This window comes from Eutrigla gurnardus (assembly GCF_963514095.1).
Source record: "Eutrigla gurnardus genome assembly, chromosome: 4".
In the NCBI taxonomy this organism is placed as follows: Eukaryota; Metazoa; Chordata; class Actinopteri; order Perciformes; family Triglidae; genus Eutrigla; species Eutrigla gurnardus.
In genome coordinates, this window is record NC_139918.1 from 10,552,317 (window position 1) to 10,565,125 (window position 12,809).

The following is a 12,809-nucleotide window of genomic DNA, read 5'->3' on the forward strand; positions in this document are numbered from 1 at the left end:
AACACATTCTGTAGATTCCTTAATCTGACCTCACTGTGTTTGCGAACATATACGTATGATGTTGTGGGGACAGCTTGGTGTTTACACAGTCACATGCAGGGACCTGCTATACCTTTGGTGGACAAAAGTCAAGTCATGGTGTTAGACTGAATTTAAGGCCAGGCGTAGGGTGAGGTTATAAATAGTCGCTAAGGTAAGGGTCAATACAATGTCCCCTTAAGGATGTTTTGTCTGTTATAATTGACATTTATTGACAGTAAGATACAACCACCAGAATATTATAGGACATTGAACCGTTTTCAATACGAAACACTCATCAGTGGCCTGGTAGTTGATTCTGGACTCTAACATGATGAGGGGCATGTCAACATAGTAGTATTCACCAGTGCGTGGCCTCCCTGTTAGTCCTACCAGTGTTTGGCCACAGACATTATACAACAGCCCCCTCTACTGGCCAGGAATACATTGAAATGAATTGCAAGATGTCTTATGTGACTAAGTTAAATATAGGCAATTTCAAAAGTCTTCTCATTTTAAATTTTGTTATTTACATACATTTGGAAATCAATCTAAAAAATAGCAAATGTATGCTTAATTAAAATTTACATAAAATAATACTTGATTTACACACTGAGTTATTGTTTTTATGGCATGATGTTGAGGCACACATTTAATTAAACTAAAGTTGGCCAGAACACAAAATTACTATTACCTTTCATTGGATTTTGTGTGTAAAAATGTATATTAGAAATATTTCAAAACCACCAGACATTTATAAAATCTCATGCCACCATGTTAAGAGACTTTAAACTAAGGCACTCGTTCTGTTTATTAATGCAATGCTGGATCTGAAATTATATAAAACCTGACTTCCCATTACGATTTAGTCTCTGTAATAGAACTTAAGACACAGGGTTCAATGCACCTTCATGTCCACAGTGTTTTATTATGGTTTATTGCATGAGGGCTTTATATGAGGAGGTGTTGTGATACTTCTTCAGCTCAGACTTGCTCCTCTCTCCATATCCCAACTGGTCAGCAAATATGCCACGAATGGTAAACTCTATTCTTAATGTTGATATAAATATGTTTTTAGAGATGGATAGTCATTATAAAAAATAACATTGCTCAAATGTGCAGTGTTTTTTCTAGCTTGGGAGACACAGACACGTTGTCAATATGAATGGGTGAGTAGAAATAATACACATCTGTCAGTACAAAGCAATACAGTTCAATTACACCACATGTATTCTCTAAAATGACCCTGCAGTTGAATCAACACCTACAACAGAAAGTGAACCTCAACGGAGGGAGGATTATTGTGGGACTGTTGTATTTAACTGTATTTGTTTTAGGCAGGCAACTGAGTAATTTGTACGTATTTACGTATTTAATGTACAGCAACAATTAATCATACTGTATCAGTGACGATGGCTATATCCACTTCTACAGGCTGTGGTACGTGTACAAGTTCTGGTACACATACTCCGAGGCAATAGGTGGCGGTATTGCGCTTAACCGCCAAAAAAACTAAAGAAGAAGAAGAGGTTCAAAGTTCACTAGGAAGTTACCCTCGCGTGGTGCTACTGTGGTGCGTCGCGGCGGACGAGTACGGATCAGGCTTGACAAAAAAAGATTAAAAAACGTGTTTTTTTCGAAGGAGACAATTCACCGAACTAGTAAGTAAATATTGAACTTGCGTCGCCAGTTGTAACTTGGGCTGTCGTTGCCGTGGGCTTTATGAGCGTTTAGCTGCTATTAGCAAATGTTTACACCACATTGTGGGTTGCTAGCCGATGATAGCATATCGAGTCTGCGACTGGTGCAGCATCACAGTTTTGACAGTTCGTGTTTACTTAAATTTGCTTTTACAAACGTTTGTTTTTTGAACTTTGGTGGCACTTTGTTACTTCATTTAGTGAACTGTTACCCGACAGCTAACGCTAGCTTCTACGTAGCCAGGTAGCTAGGCTAACTAACTAACTAACTGACTAATTAACTATCTAACTAACCAGGTTTAACTTTACACAATTTTACCGTCTGCTTTTACTTTTACTTTTGATGGATTTTAACAGTAACGTAATCTTTTACTTATTGAAAAGAGACATTTATAGTGTTGTCAATTCAACTTGATTGTCATTATGGAGGCTGTAGTTTGTGGTTATGTTAAATTGTATTGCATTATATATTTTTTTAGTTTTTAAACATGTCTATATATTTTCCAGCTGAAACGATGTATAACGCAACAATTAAAAGGCAATTTCACTTGCTCCCTCAATTTCATTTCAAAGCAATGCATTAAAAATGGCAACATGCATCATCCTTCTTATTAAAAGCTGCCATACAATCAGGCTTTTTAATCTACAGCAGTAACCAAAAATCCTGTGAAATCCCGGAGGGGCTGTCTAATGGTAGAGGGTGTCAACTGTGATAAAATCTTATATACATAATCTTATGTGACTTCCCCCTCTTACCTTAAGGTTGCCATGGCCTCCTACACCTGCATCAGCTGCAGAGTAGCGTTTGTAGACGGCGAGGTGCAGCGAGCGCACTACAAAACGGACTGGCACCGCTACAACCTGAAACGCAAGGTGGCCGACATGCCACCAGTCACTGCTGAAAACTTTCAGGAGCGTGTCCTGGCACAGCGGGCAGCCGCCCAACAGCAGCTGAATGACACAGCGGCCACGGAGGGCTGCATCGTCTGCAACAAGAAGTTCTCCAGCGTCAACTCCTATCAAAATCACCTGCAGTCCCACAAACATCAGCAGGCCGAGAAGCAGGCTCTGCTTGCTGCCCAGAGGAAAGTGGAGAAGATGAATGAGAAGAACCTGGAGAAAGGACTTGGTGACGAGAAGGTGGATCACAACGCCAGGAACGAGGCCCTGCAGCAGGCTCTGAAAGAGCAGCAGAGGCTCAACCCGGCCAAGCAAGGGGCGTCGCAAGGAGCGACGAGGCAGAAGGCGGAGAATATGGAGAAACCTCCCAGGATGATGTGGCTGGAGGAGCAGGCCAAGAGACGAGAAAGAGAGGAGGGAGCCACAGCTGTGGAAGGTAAGATAACTTTAACAGTTTGGCCAGATGGATCCAGATGCAGTACGGTTGCTTCTCGGGGTGCTGCTCTGCTGCTTTTGTTTATCAGAACCACCCGTCGCTCTTCCACAGTCCAAATATGGTCACTTCTGTTCACTGGTGGCAAAAATTTCAAGATGATGAGGGCCAGAATCCAAGATGGTGACTATCAAAATGCCAAACTTGAAACTTGTATCGAATCGGTACTTCACATCTGCCGATGTTCGGGTATCAGAAAGAAAAACAATGGTATTGCAGCATCTCTACATATAAACCAGAGAACTATGAAAATACTTGGGCTGAATATAAACTATAAATAATATTTAGTGTAATCAAGCTGTTCCGTCCATACATTTCATGAAAATACTACTCAGACTGGATAAAATGGTGCATTTGTTGAACTATTTTCAGCAGCGGATTAAGCCACATTTGCTGGTGCTCTGGTGAGTATTTATGGCAGCAGAACGGTGTTTCAGTCAAAATAAACTTTTTATGTATGGTTTGTTTGTATTCATAAATGTGACCCAATTGAAATTATGTATGTTTTTTTATGTTAAACGTGACACCATGTTCCAATAACAATCTTCCAGAAGAGTGGGAGGACGTTGAAGAAGAGGATGTTGAGGATGAGATGGATGAGGAGGATGAAGATGAGACGATGGAGCAAGAGGACGGGGACTCGACGGCTGGGTCCGATGCCCGACCCGCCGCTCTGCCGGGCTCCATCCCCGTCACCGACTGCCTGTTCTGCTCCCACCACTCCAAGTCACTCATGAAGAACGTCGCCCACATGACCAAAGTCCACAGCTTCTTCATCCCTGATGTAGAGTTCCTCGTCGACGTCAAGGGCCTCCTGCGCTACCTCGGTGAGTTTGGACTAACTGTAAAGTGTGAAGGATCAGGACTCTAATCTGTTGTCTAATCAATTTTTCCACCATCTTCCACACAAGTCTAGATGAGTGCTGTTCTGTCACATAAATCTGAACAAGGATCAGCAGTTGCCAAGTGAGGGTTCAGTGTTCAAGTAAATAATGCAGGAACTATTAAGCGATAAGATGACCATTCCCAAATACAGCATCATTTTATTTGTATAGCCCCAAATCATAAATTTGCCTCGGAAGGCTTTACAATCTGGAGTTCTACATCCTCTGTCCAGGGACCCTCACTCAACTAAGGACAAACTCCCTAAAAATCCCTTTTAACAGGAGGAAAAATGGAAGAAAGCTCAAGGAGACCCTGAAGAGGGTCCCTCTCCCAGGATGGACAAGTGCAATAGACATCATATCTACGGAATAAACAACAAAGAATACAACATGAACATACTCACGCCATATGACATGTCCGGAGACCAGCAAAGGCAGACAAAACGATGTAGAAAATGATCTCCAAGAGAACAGCAGCAGTGGAGCAGCTGGCTGTGGTTTCAATCTATGACTATCAGAAAAAAAATAACACCTGACGCACTGATTTATCAAATCACTGCCTTCATCGTTCCAAATATCAGATTCCCACCTTGACTCAAAGCACTATTCTGCTTTCCTGATTATAAAGAGTACTTTTTCTTGATGTTAAGCTAAAGATGCTCCTCAGTGCTAATGTTATACATAAGTGAAAGATGTTTTTTGTTCCAACCTGATGATTTGTCGTGTTAACAGGAGAGAAAGTCGGTGCCGGAAACGTGTGTTTATGGTGCAACGAGAAGGGCCGTTCATTCTACTCGGCAGAAGCGGTGCAGAGTCACATGACGGACAAAAGCCACTGTAAACTCTTCACAGACGGCGACGCCGCCCTGGAGTTTGCAGACTTCTATGACTTCAGGTACCAATGTCATGAAAACGGTTTGATGTTCATTCCTCTACTGTATGTAAAATTGTTTACGGAAGCATTTTGTTTTTCAATGCCGAGTAGGACGGACATAATTCTATCTGGATCTAAGATTACCGAAGGCAAGAGTAAGGCATTTATGTTGCATTTTTGTTCTTCTCATTCACACGTTTTGTGTTTTTTTTTGCCAACAGGAGCAGCTACCCAGACAGGAAGGAGGGAGAGGCTGCAGAAATGGATGAGGAGGAGCTGCCTGATGACAAGGACCTAGAATGCGACGACGAAACGCTAGAGCTCACTCTCCCTTCAGGTGACTTGAAATTAGTTTTTTTTTTTTTTATCGGCAAAGGTAAATGGTGGAACATATTTGGAAGAATCGAAATATTAATTTTGGCCGCTTTAATTTGGAGTCCCGGTGCTGTTTTGGGAACATTTTGGCTCCCTGCAGGCGACCAGATGCTCGTCGGCCCCGTGTGGACTACCCCTGTATTACATTGTGTGTATGTTTGTTTTCTGGGAAAACCAAACGTCCTTACTAATACTAAAGGGATGTGATGGTTTGGCTGCTCCTGCATACACGTTTTTGTGAGATCTCAGCTCTCATGTGAATGTAGGCTGACGTCGTTGTGTACGGTTACTGTGTTCATATTTATAATCGACGGCGCGTCCTTGCTGTGTTTCTGTAGGCGCTAAGATCGGCCACCGCTCCCTCATGAGGTACTACAAGCAGCGGTTCGGCGCTCAGAGAGCGGTGGCACTGACCCACAATAGGAACGCTGTTGGCCGAGTCCTCCGGCAGTACAAAGCTCTGGGCTGGGGAGGAGACGGAGGTAAGATTTAAGAGTCGAACAAGTCTTTTAAAGTCACTCCATTTAAATTCTAAAGTATTTTCTGTATCCAACTACAGCTGTGATGTTCAATGTATTAACTTGGATGTTTTGGCAAGCTTTATCAGCGTTTAGGCTCCACAAAAAGACCAGACTGTAGTGCAGTGTTTCTGTTTCCCTGGTTTGATTTATTGTGTTTACTTACAAGAGTTTGGGGAGTGAAGAATCTCTGATCACTTCTTTGGAAGTCTGACTCTCGTAGTTTTTGCCAACTTTTTCCCAGAGAGCTTTATTTTCTTTGCTGCGTTTTGAGGAAGTGTGAACATTTATTTAGTTCTGCATGTAGAGATGTTTTTGGCAGCTTGGCTTTATTGATGCCATTTCCTGTAATTTATTAATTCCACCAGCTTCCTCTTGCACTGTTTTTCCTGCGTGACGTCCTAGGTCGAGTAAAGCACTATCATCTTCCCATCTGATTACTTTATTATTTATTTATAGTATATATATTTTTTATTTATATCTGGCAGCTGAAATTAGACCAAAAATCCCGTATCGGTTGGGCTCTAATGGGTAATGTTGCTTACGTTTTCAATCATGCTTGTGCACTTCCAACGGCTGTCTCCAAAATGACAGTAATTATTCAACTAACACCACTGTGCTACAGTTACAATGGTAATAAAATGCTATTATTATAATAATAAAAAGTTATTGCAGGGCTGTTTTTACCACTAAAACATGTCTGTGTTCATTCCAAATCCTCAGCCAAGAATGTTTGTTATATTAAGAGTCTCTCTCTCGCTCTCTGTCTCAGGCAACTTCTACCAGAAACCCAAAGACATGCAATACGTACAGATGATGAAGTCAAAATGGATGCTGAAGATGGGCATGAACCACAACACAGTCAGGCAGAAGCACTTCAGGGCCCAAGTGATGTTCTGAGCCGGGACAGGAGGGAAGCCAGCGCGGTGCCAAACGCAACACTTTTTGTTATTTTCCAGCCAACGGGACTTTCAGGCGCACAGCTGGTGGATCGTGGCACAGTGGGAGAAGGATAGTGTAACATGCCAGTCACGTAGCCATGTTGTGAAGAGGCCCGACAACGGCAGCAAAAACCTTGATGAGGTTTGGAGTTCTCGTATAAAGAGCGGACGCATCACATTCTTTCCGAGTAGGGAACCAAATCTCCAACTCTGTTGTCTCTGTAATGCTGCCTCTGTGTGGAAAGTATAGGTCCACTGTACATCCGCTTAAAAATCCCCGTCGTCATTACCTTCACTGCAAAAACGAGGCATTTATTAAAGAGAAAAAGAGAACGTAGATCAATTAATTCAGTGGTTTTACTATTTTTGGACTCTATTCCGTTACAAAACACTTTTAAAATGATATCTTTATGATTCAGTGTGCTCTTAACACATCCCACCAAATAAATGTTTCATATTTATTGGATACATGGAAGTCTTCTTTAAATAATGAATTTTCTTTACCCTTCATTTTCAGGTTAAGTAACGTCATTCAGTGCTAAATTCTGAATTTCTCGTTCATCTTTTTGCTCCGTTTGTTATTAAACTCGGGCAAGACACGATGCCGATAGGTTGTTAACTGACGAGAAGAACGAATACTCCTAAGGTTGGCACCTGAAAGCATCTTCTGGTTGCGTATATATGGTCATTTATAAGAAACGGCGATCCCCATGCAAGAAACCAGTTTGTTCTTCAGTAGCGTGTCCGAGTGTTCTCGGAGAATTTGTCACGTTCACCAATTTTCTCGTATTTAGAATTTTCTTTTGGGTACGAACGCAGTTCAGGTCCAGACCTGTTGGCGGAGTGATGTGCAGTCAGTCTGCTGTTATCCAGGCCTCAGTTTTCAGTTTGTTTGAGAAACCAAAATAAATTTCACTTCATAGTTATTGCACTATTCTGTTTGACTTACAGGCTAATATAATTGTAAATGCATCCACACAGCAGAGCGATATCACCATTAGTTAGGATCGGCTACCGATGCTGTTGTTTAACATGGAATATCACTGAACGCTGCAGGCATCGGAGGCCTCGCTGTGGCGAGACGTTTTCTATATGGCACCATTTCTTCATACCATCATGCATTGCTCTGAAGAAAACGGAGGGAAGAGACGGCGAGATTGAGACAAATCTAGAAAATGATGGATTTAATGTGAGCCGAGCATCACAACACAGATGGTCCAGGGGTACTTTTATTAATTTGTTCCGCTGTTTACCAGAGGAACTTCGATTACAATGAATTAGCTTTTAATATTTATTCATTACAAAAAAAAATTTCACCAGATATAGTTGATATGGATGGTTTGAATTCTGTGGAAGCAGTGAAGGTGCAATGACCTTTATTCTGAGATTTAAGTGATAGGTTTTAGAGAAAAGAAAAAACAAACTGATGGCGTTCTGTTAACGCTGGTCATTAATACAATTATCTGACGTCAGCAGCGTTTGCTGAATCTGGCATGGCTCACGATACGAGCCCAACAATACAGCGTGGGAAGGAACACTCAAAATGAAACGCTGCAATCAAAACCTCCAATCTGTTTTCAATGTGGAGTTTCAGAAAGCGTGCTCCACACATGAACCCTTATAATGATTATTCCTGTCTCAACATCTTCCTCCTCCTCCTCTTCCGCTCCTGCCTCCTCAACATCATCTTCGTCCTCGTCTTATTCTGCCTCTACCTCATCATCTTCCTCCTCCTGTTCCCCCTCCCCTTCCTCCTCCTCCTCCTTGTACTCTACCTCATCATCTTCCTCATCCTGCTCTTATCCCCCCCACCCTCATCGTCTTCCTCTTCTTCCTCCTGCTCCAAGGACTTTTAACTGGTAATATTTCTCCTTTGAAAACGGGACTATTGCTACTTTTACTGCGAGTGATTTGAACTCGTCTTCATCAATGTAGTTCTTTCCAGGTACGTCAGATTTATCAATGACTTTGAGCCTGGTGCAGATGATGTCATGGAAAGCTGATCGGGCCCGAGCAGGATGCTGACCCACCACACCGCCCCTTTAATGAGCTCAGTTACTCCATTTGTTTGTGGTCCTCCACTTTATCTTTGGCAGGCTCTCCACTTCCTTTTGCAGGGAGAGTGTTTGCGGCGTGATGGTTTCAGGGGGTTTATGGCACTCTGCCCGCACAGCACGCACTGTTTGACAGAGTCGACAGGAAAAACCGAGTGGGGGGGGGAGGAGGCCCTGCAGACTGGCCGACGGCGAGAAGGAGACTAATTGATCAGGACGACTTGGGGAGAGAAACTGGGTAGATGGCTCAGAGGCATTAGCACTGTCAAGTCATGATAGGAGGTGATGCTTTTCACTAGAATGACACGTTAGTGTTACGTTACTGAAGGACAGCATCGATCATGTTGGACACACTGGAACGTTTCCTTCAGATGTACTCCAGATGAAGTTCTTGGTGATATTCTGCAAATAGTTGATACTCTGAGCTCGCTGGCATGACAGCTCAGCTGAAGTTTACGCCTCGCAAACGCACAACCACGAGCCTTTTGGCAGCAAGTAGATCCCTTCTGCGCAGTGATACAGTTGGTGGGCGTAGTTCAGTAAGAAAATAGATCTGTGGATTATCTGGAAAGAGACATTGCTGTTGAGTTTTTCAAATGTATTTCTTTGGCACTTTTGAGTCTCGTCTAGTTCCATTATAACTATAATGGCAGATGTCTCTACGGCTGGGTTCTCTCAATGCTCAGCAACTATCAAAACAATCTAGACTGATAAATAGTGTTACAGGTAAGAGGAGCATGTTGGGTATTGTGTTGAACTGTCCCTTAAGCTGTCATTAATGTGAGTTCTTTTTTTGGCTCAGCGGCTGAAACCTGACCTGATTGGACAGATTTTGGGTAATTTGATCACAGCTTGACTTTGTCCTGATTGGCTGCCTTCACTGTTTCCTGGAGTTGCTCCAAAGCTTCCTGGAGACAAATATTTTTAGCCATGTAAGAGGCATGGCTCTGTCAGCCCGTCCAACAACTATTGGATGGAGTGCCATGAAATGTAATCCAGCCAATCATGTTCCACAGCCAACGAATCCTGCTGACTTCTGTGATCCTCTAACTTTTTCATCTCGTGTTCATTAAGTTAAATGTTTTATTTTGTCCAGTACTTTAGTTTATGACCAAACAGGCATAAAAACATTCCCATCAGACGTGGCTGTACTTTGTGTTTAGTGCAAAATAAGAAATATATACATAATACTAAATATCTCCATGTTAGAATTGTTATTTTGAGCACATTTTCATGCTGGTGTTAACATTTAGCTCAAGCAAATGTCTGCAGACTCTTGGGAAATGTTGAAAAATGTTGCCTATGAATACTAACTAACTTTATTAGTGGCTACAAATTGAATTTTTTTTAACCCTTATACAGTAAATCTCATCCCCAGTGACATTCTTCACCTATTTTCAACATATTACAAAAAAGTCAATTTCTTACTATTATTATGTCAAAATCCCAAATATTTGTTCCTGCTATCCAAACCAAATATGACGCGTGCTTACATCAGCGACTACCAACCAATAACATCGTGACATCCATCCGTCAGTCAATCGGCAAGACTCAGCACAGAGCTTTCAACCATCGAATCAAATTCCTCCAATGTCATGTCCCGCCTCCTATTCTGTGTCACTCAGAAATACCTCACGTATGAAATGGGATGGGTTGCCAGGTTGTGACTGGTGTTTATCCTCCTCCGTCATGATGCATTGACTAATTCCTCAGGAAGAGGACTGTTTGACTTAACCATTGATTACCACTTTATTAACATTTACAACTTGATGGATTTTTATGAAAAACATTTTATCACTGATGAGGACTGAAATGAATGATTATTATGCCAATATTCACATAATTACCATCAGAAATGCATGGAACAAGCATGTTTGGGATTTTTCCTCGATTAATGACAAATTCATCACTTAATCATTGCAGCTCTATTAGTGACTTGCTAACGTAACGACTGAATCGTTGCTTATTAAAAAGTGAGACATACATATTTATCAATGTATTATTAGTGTTTCTAACTGAAGTAAGTAAAAGGGAGCTTGGCCAACGTTATCATTGGCGTATAACTGATAACAAGCATTAGTGAATGATTTATTACCGTTAATAAAGTGCATACTTATTAATTTATAAACCCTCCATAGGAGGCTGACTTGGCAAAATAGTTCTTCTCAGACAAATCTGAGTAGTTTGTATTAATCGTAGTTGATTTGATCGTAGCCCATGTCCTGCATGAGAAGAGTACAACCTGAATTCCCTCAATTGAGGCCTTTTTAAATATGCATTAGATGGATGGACACCACACTCTCCGACGGAAGGTGTAATCCAAAAGTAAATTCAGAGACGGTCCATCTCAGCCACCCCTCCCAAACGAATGCAGTTCAGCCGACCCTCCCTGCTCTCCCCCCGAGCCCTGGGGACCTGGTATTGATCGGTGCCTCGTAGGTAGTGATTGGACATGAGTGGATAATTTCCTTTGCTGCATTAGAGTCCATTACTGGCCCGCTCCCCGGAAAACGATAGACGTCCTCAAAAGGAAAAAAAAAGAAGGTTCTTCTTGGAAAAGCAGTCTCCGACAATGATTCACCAGCCAAGGTTCCTCCGACTTTATTATCAGGTCTATTTGGAGGAGGATGGAAGATACAAGGTAGTGTCTGTTTCTGAAGCCCAGAACAGTGGACTGTTATAAGAATGGGTAACACTTTACTTCTTCATATATATCTATATATATTTATATACTGTAAATATCTATATCTATATCTATATATATTTATATACTGTAAATATATCTATATCTATATATATATATATATATATATATTTATATACTGTAAATATATATATATATATAGATATATAGATATATAGATATATATAGATATATAGATATAGATATATATAGGCTATCGTCCGATAGATGTGTGATTTACGATTTCCTTTACAGTTTAGTAAACATAGTTTTTACTATGTTACGTTACCCTTTTAGATGGTTTATTCAACTAATTCCACAGTTTAGTGTTGCTGTTTAAGATACATAAGATAATTTTAATAATCTCTCTTAACTCTCCATCCATTACTTGGAACTAATTATTGCTAACTATTTCAACTGTCCATTGGATGTGCAGCTCACTTTTCTGTTCTTTTCGCTGATGCTTGATGTGGCATTTTTCTAAATCCTGCTGCTTTTTTTTTTTTTTTTTTAATACTCTGTGTAGCATTAATTGCTGGGATTATCAAATTGTCCATGCTGGTACCGCTAATCTGATGTTTTAAGGTCCTATTCCCTGACCAATGTGCTATCCTGACCCTAACTACTCGAGGTCATTGCCTAACCTTCTTACTTTAAACTGTATGTAACAGGTAACTTTAAGCAAGTGTCACTTATATTTAAGACAGTGATTCCATCTACATTCATACAACTGGCCGCTGGACTATTTGAGCCTTGAAAGTTTGTTACGCTGGACAAATAACCCTTTCACAGTCCAGGGATTTCATCTGGCAACCTTCTCATATCAAGATCCTATCTCTTATATTCTCACCTGCAAAACCACATTTAGAAAACCACTGATTTCAGTGACAGCTGACCTTAATTGACCAAATCATTTGACTAATCCTCATATTGTTCTCATCTGTTGCCAGAGCTATTGCTGCTGATTTGGAGGACTGTTTTGCTCAAGAGCACTTCAGCGGGACAAATGTTCTGTATAACTTCACCGGCTATTAAAGGGCGATCTTTCTGATCATGCTGCTTTTATGAGTGCCAACTTCCCGTAATGGATAGAAGGAGGAGTATGATTTAGCTTCTCATGGGGGCAGGGAGTCCTGATAGACATTTAGAAACCCTCTTAGAGACCATTGGAACCCCTTCATTACCCATAAAACATCTAGAGAAACTCGTTAAACACCTCTGGAACACCATCGGGTGTCTCTCAAATAGCAACACTGTGACCGCCTCCAGGATCGCTATGATTCTTCAGCAAGACCAATAACTGAACCCTGAACCACAATAAGAAACTATAAGCACCAATAACAGCTACTGTTGTTAATATGACAAGTAG

The 12,809-nt window shown here is 41.2% G+C and overlaps 2 protein-coding genes across 2 annotated transcripts in view; both read left to right on the forward strand.

Annotated features, from left to right (window-relative positions):
- The window catches only part of basp1 (brain abundant, membrane attached signal protein 1), a 360,963-nt gene that overhangs the window by 134,712 nt on the left and 213,442 nt on the right, over nt 1-12,809 (forward strand). The window lies entirely within an intron of this gene.
- znf622 (zinc finger protein 622) lies at nt 1,555-7,169 on the forward strand. Its single transcript, XM_084008840.1, has 7 exons — nt 1,555-1,679; nt 2,481-3,054; nt 3,663-3,938; nt 4,728-4,890; nt 5,091-5,206; nt 5,583-5,726; nt 6,535-7,169. The coding sequence occupies exons 2-7, from the start codon at nt 2,487-2,489 to the stop codon at nt 6,660-6,662; spliced, it is 1,395 nt and encodes a 464-aa protein (XP_083864966.1). The 5' UTR covers nt 1,555-1,679; nt 2,481-2,486; the 3' UTR covers nt 6,663-7,169.

Excerpts from the sequence above, each read along its gene's own strand:
- znf622 (XM_084008840.1), top strand. The coding sequence starts at position 2,487 with ATGGCCTCCTACACCTGCATCAGCTGCAGAGTAGCGTTTGTAGACGGC. Across the intron at positions 4,891-5,090 it reads GCAGACTTCTATGACTTCAG|GAGCAGCTACCCAGACAGGA; the intron begins GTACCAATGTCA and ends TTTTGCCAACAG. Across the intron at positions 5,207-5,582 it reads AGAGCTCACTCTCCCTTCAG|GCGCTAAGATCGGCCACCGC; the intron begins GTGACTTGAAAT and ends GTGTTTCTGTAG.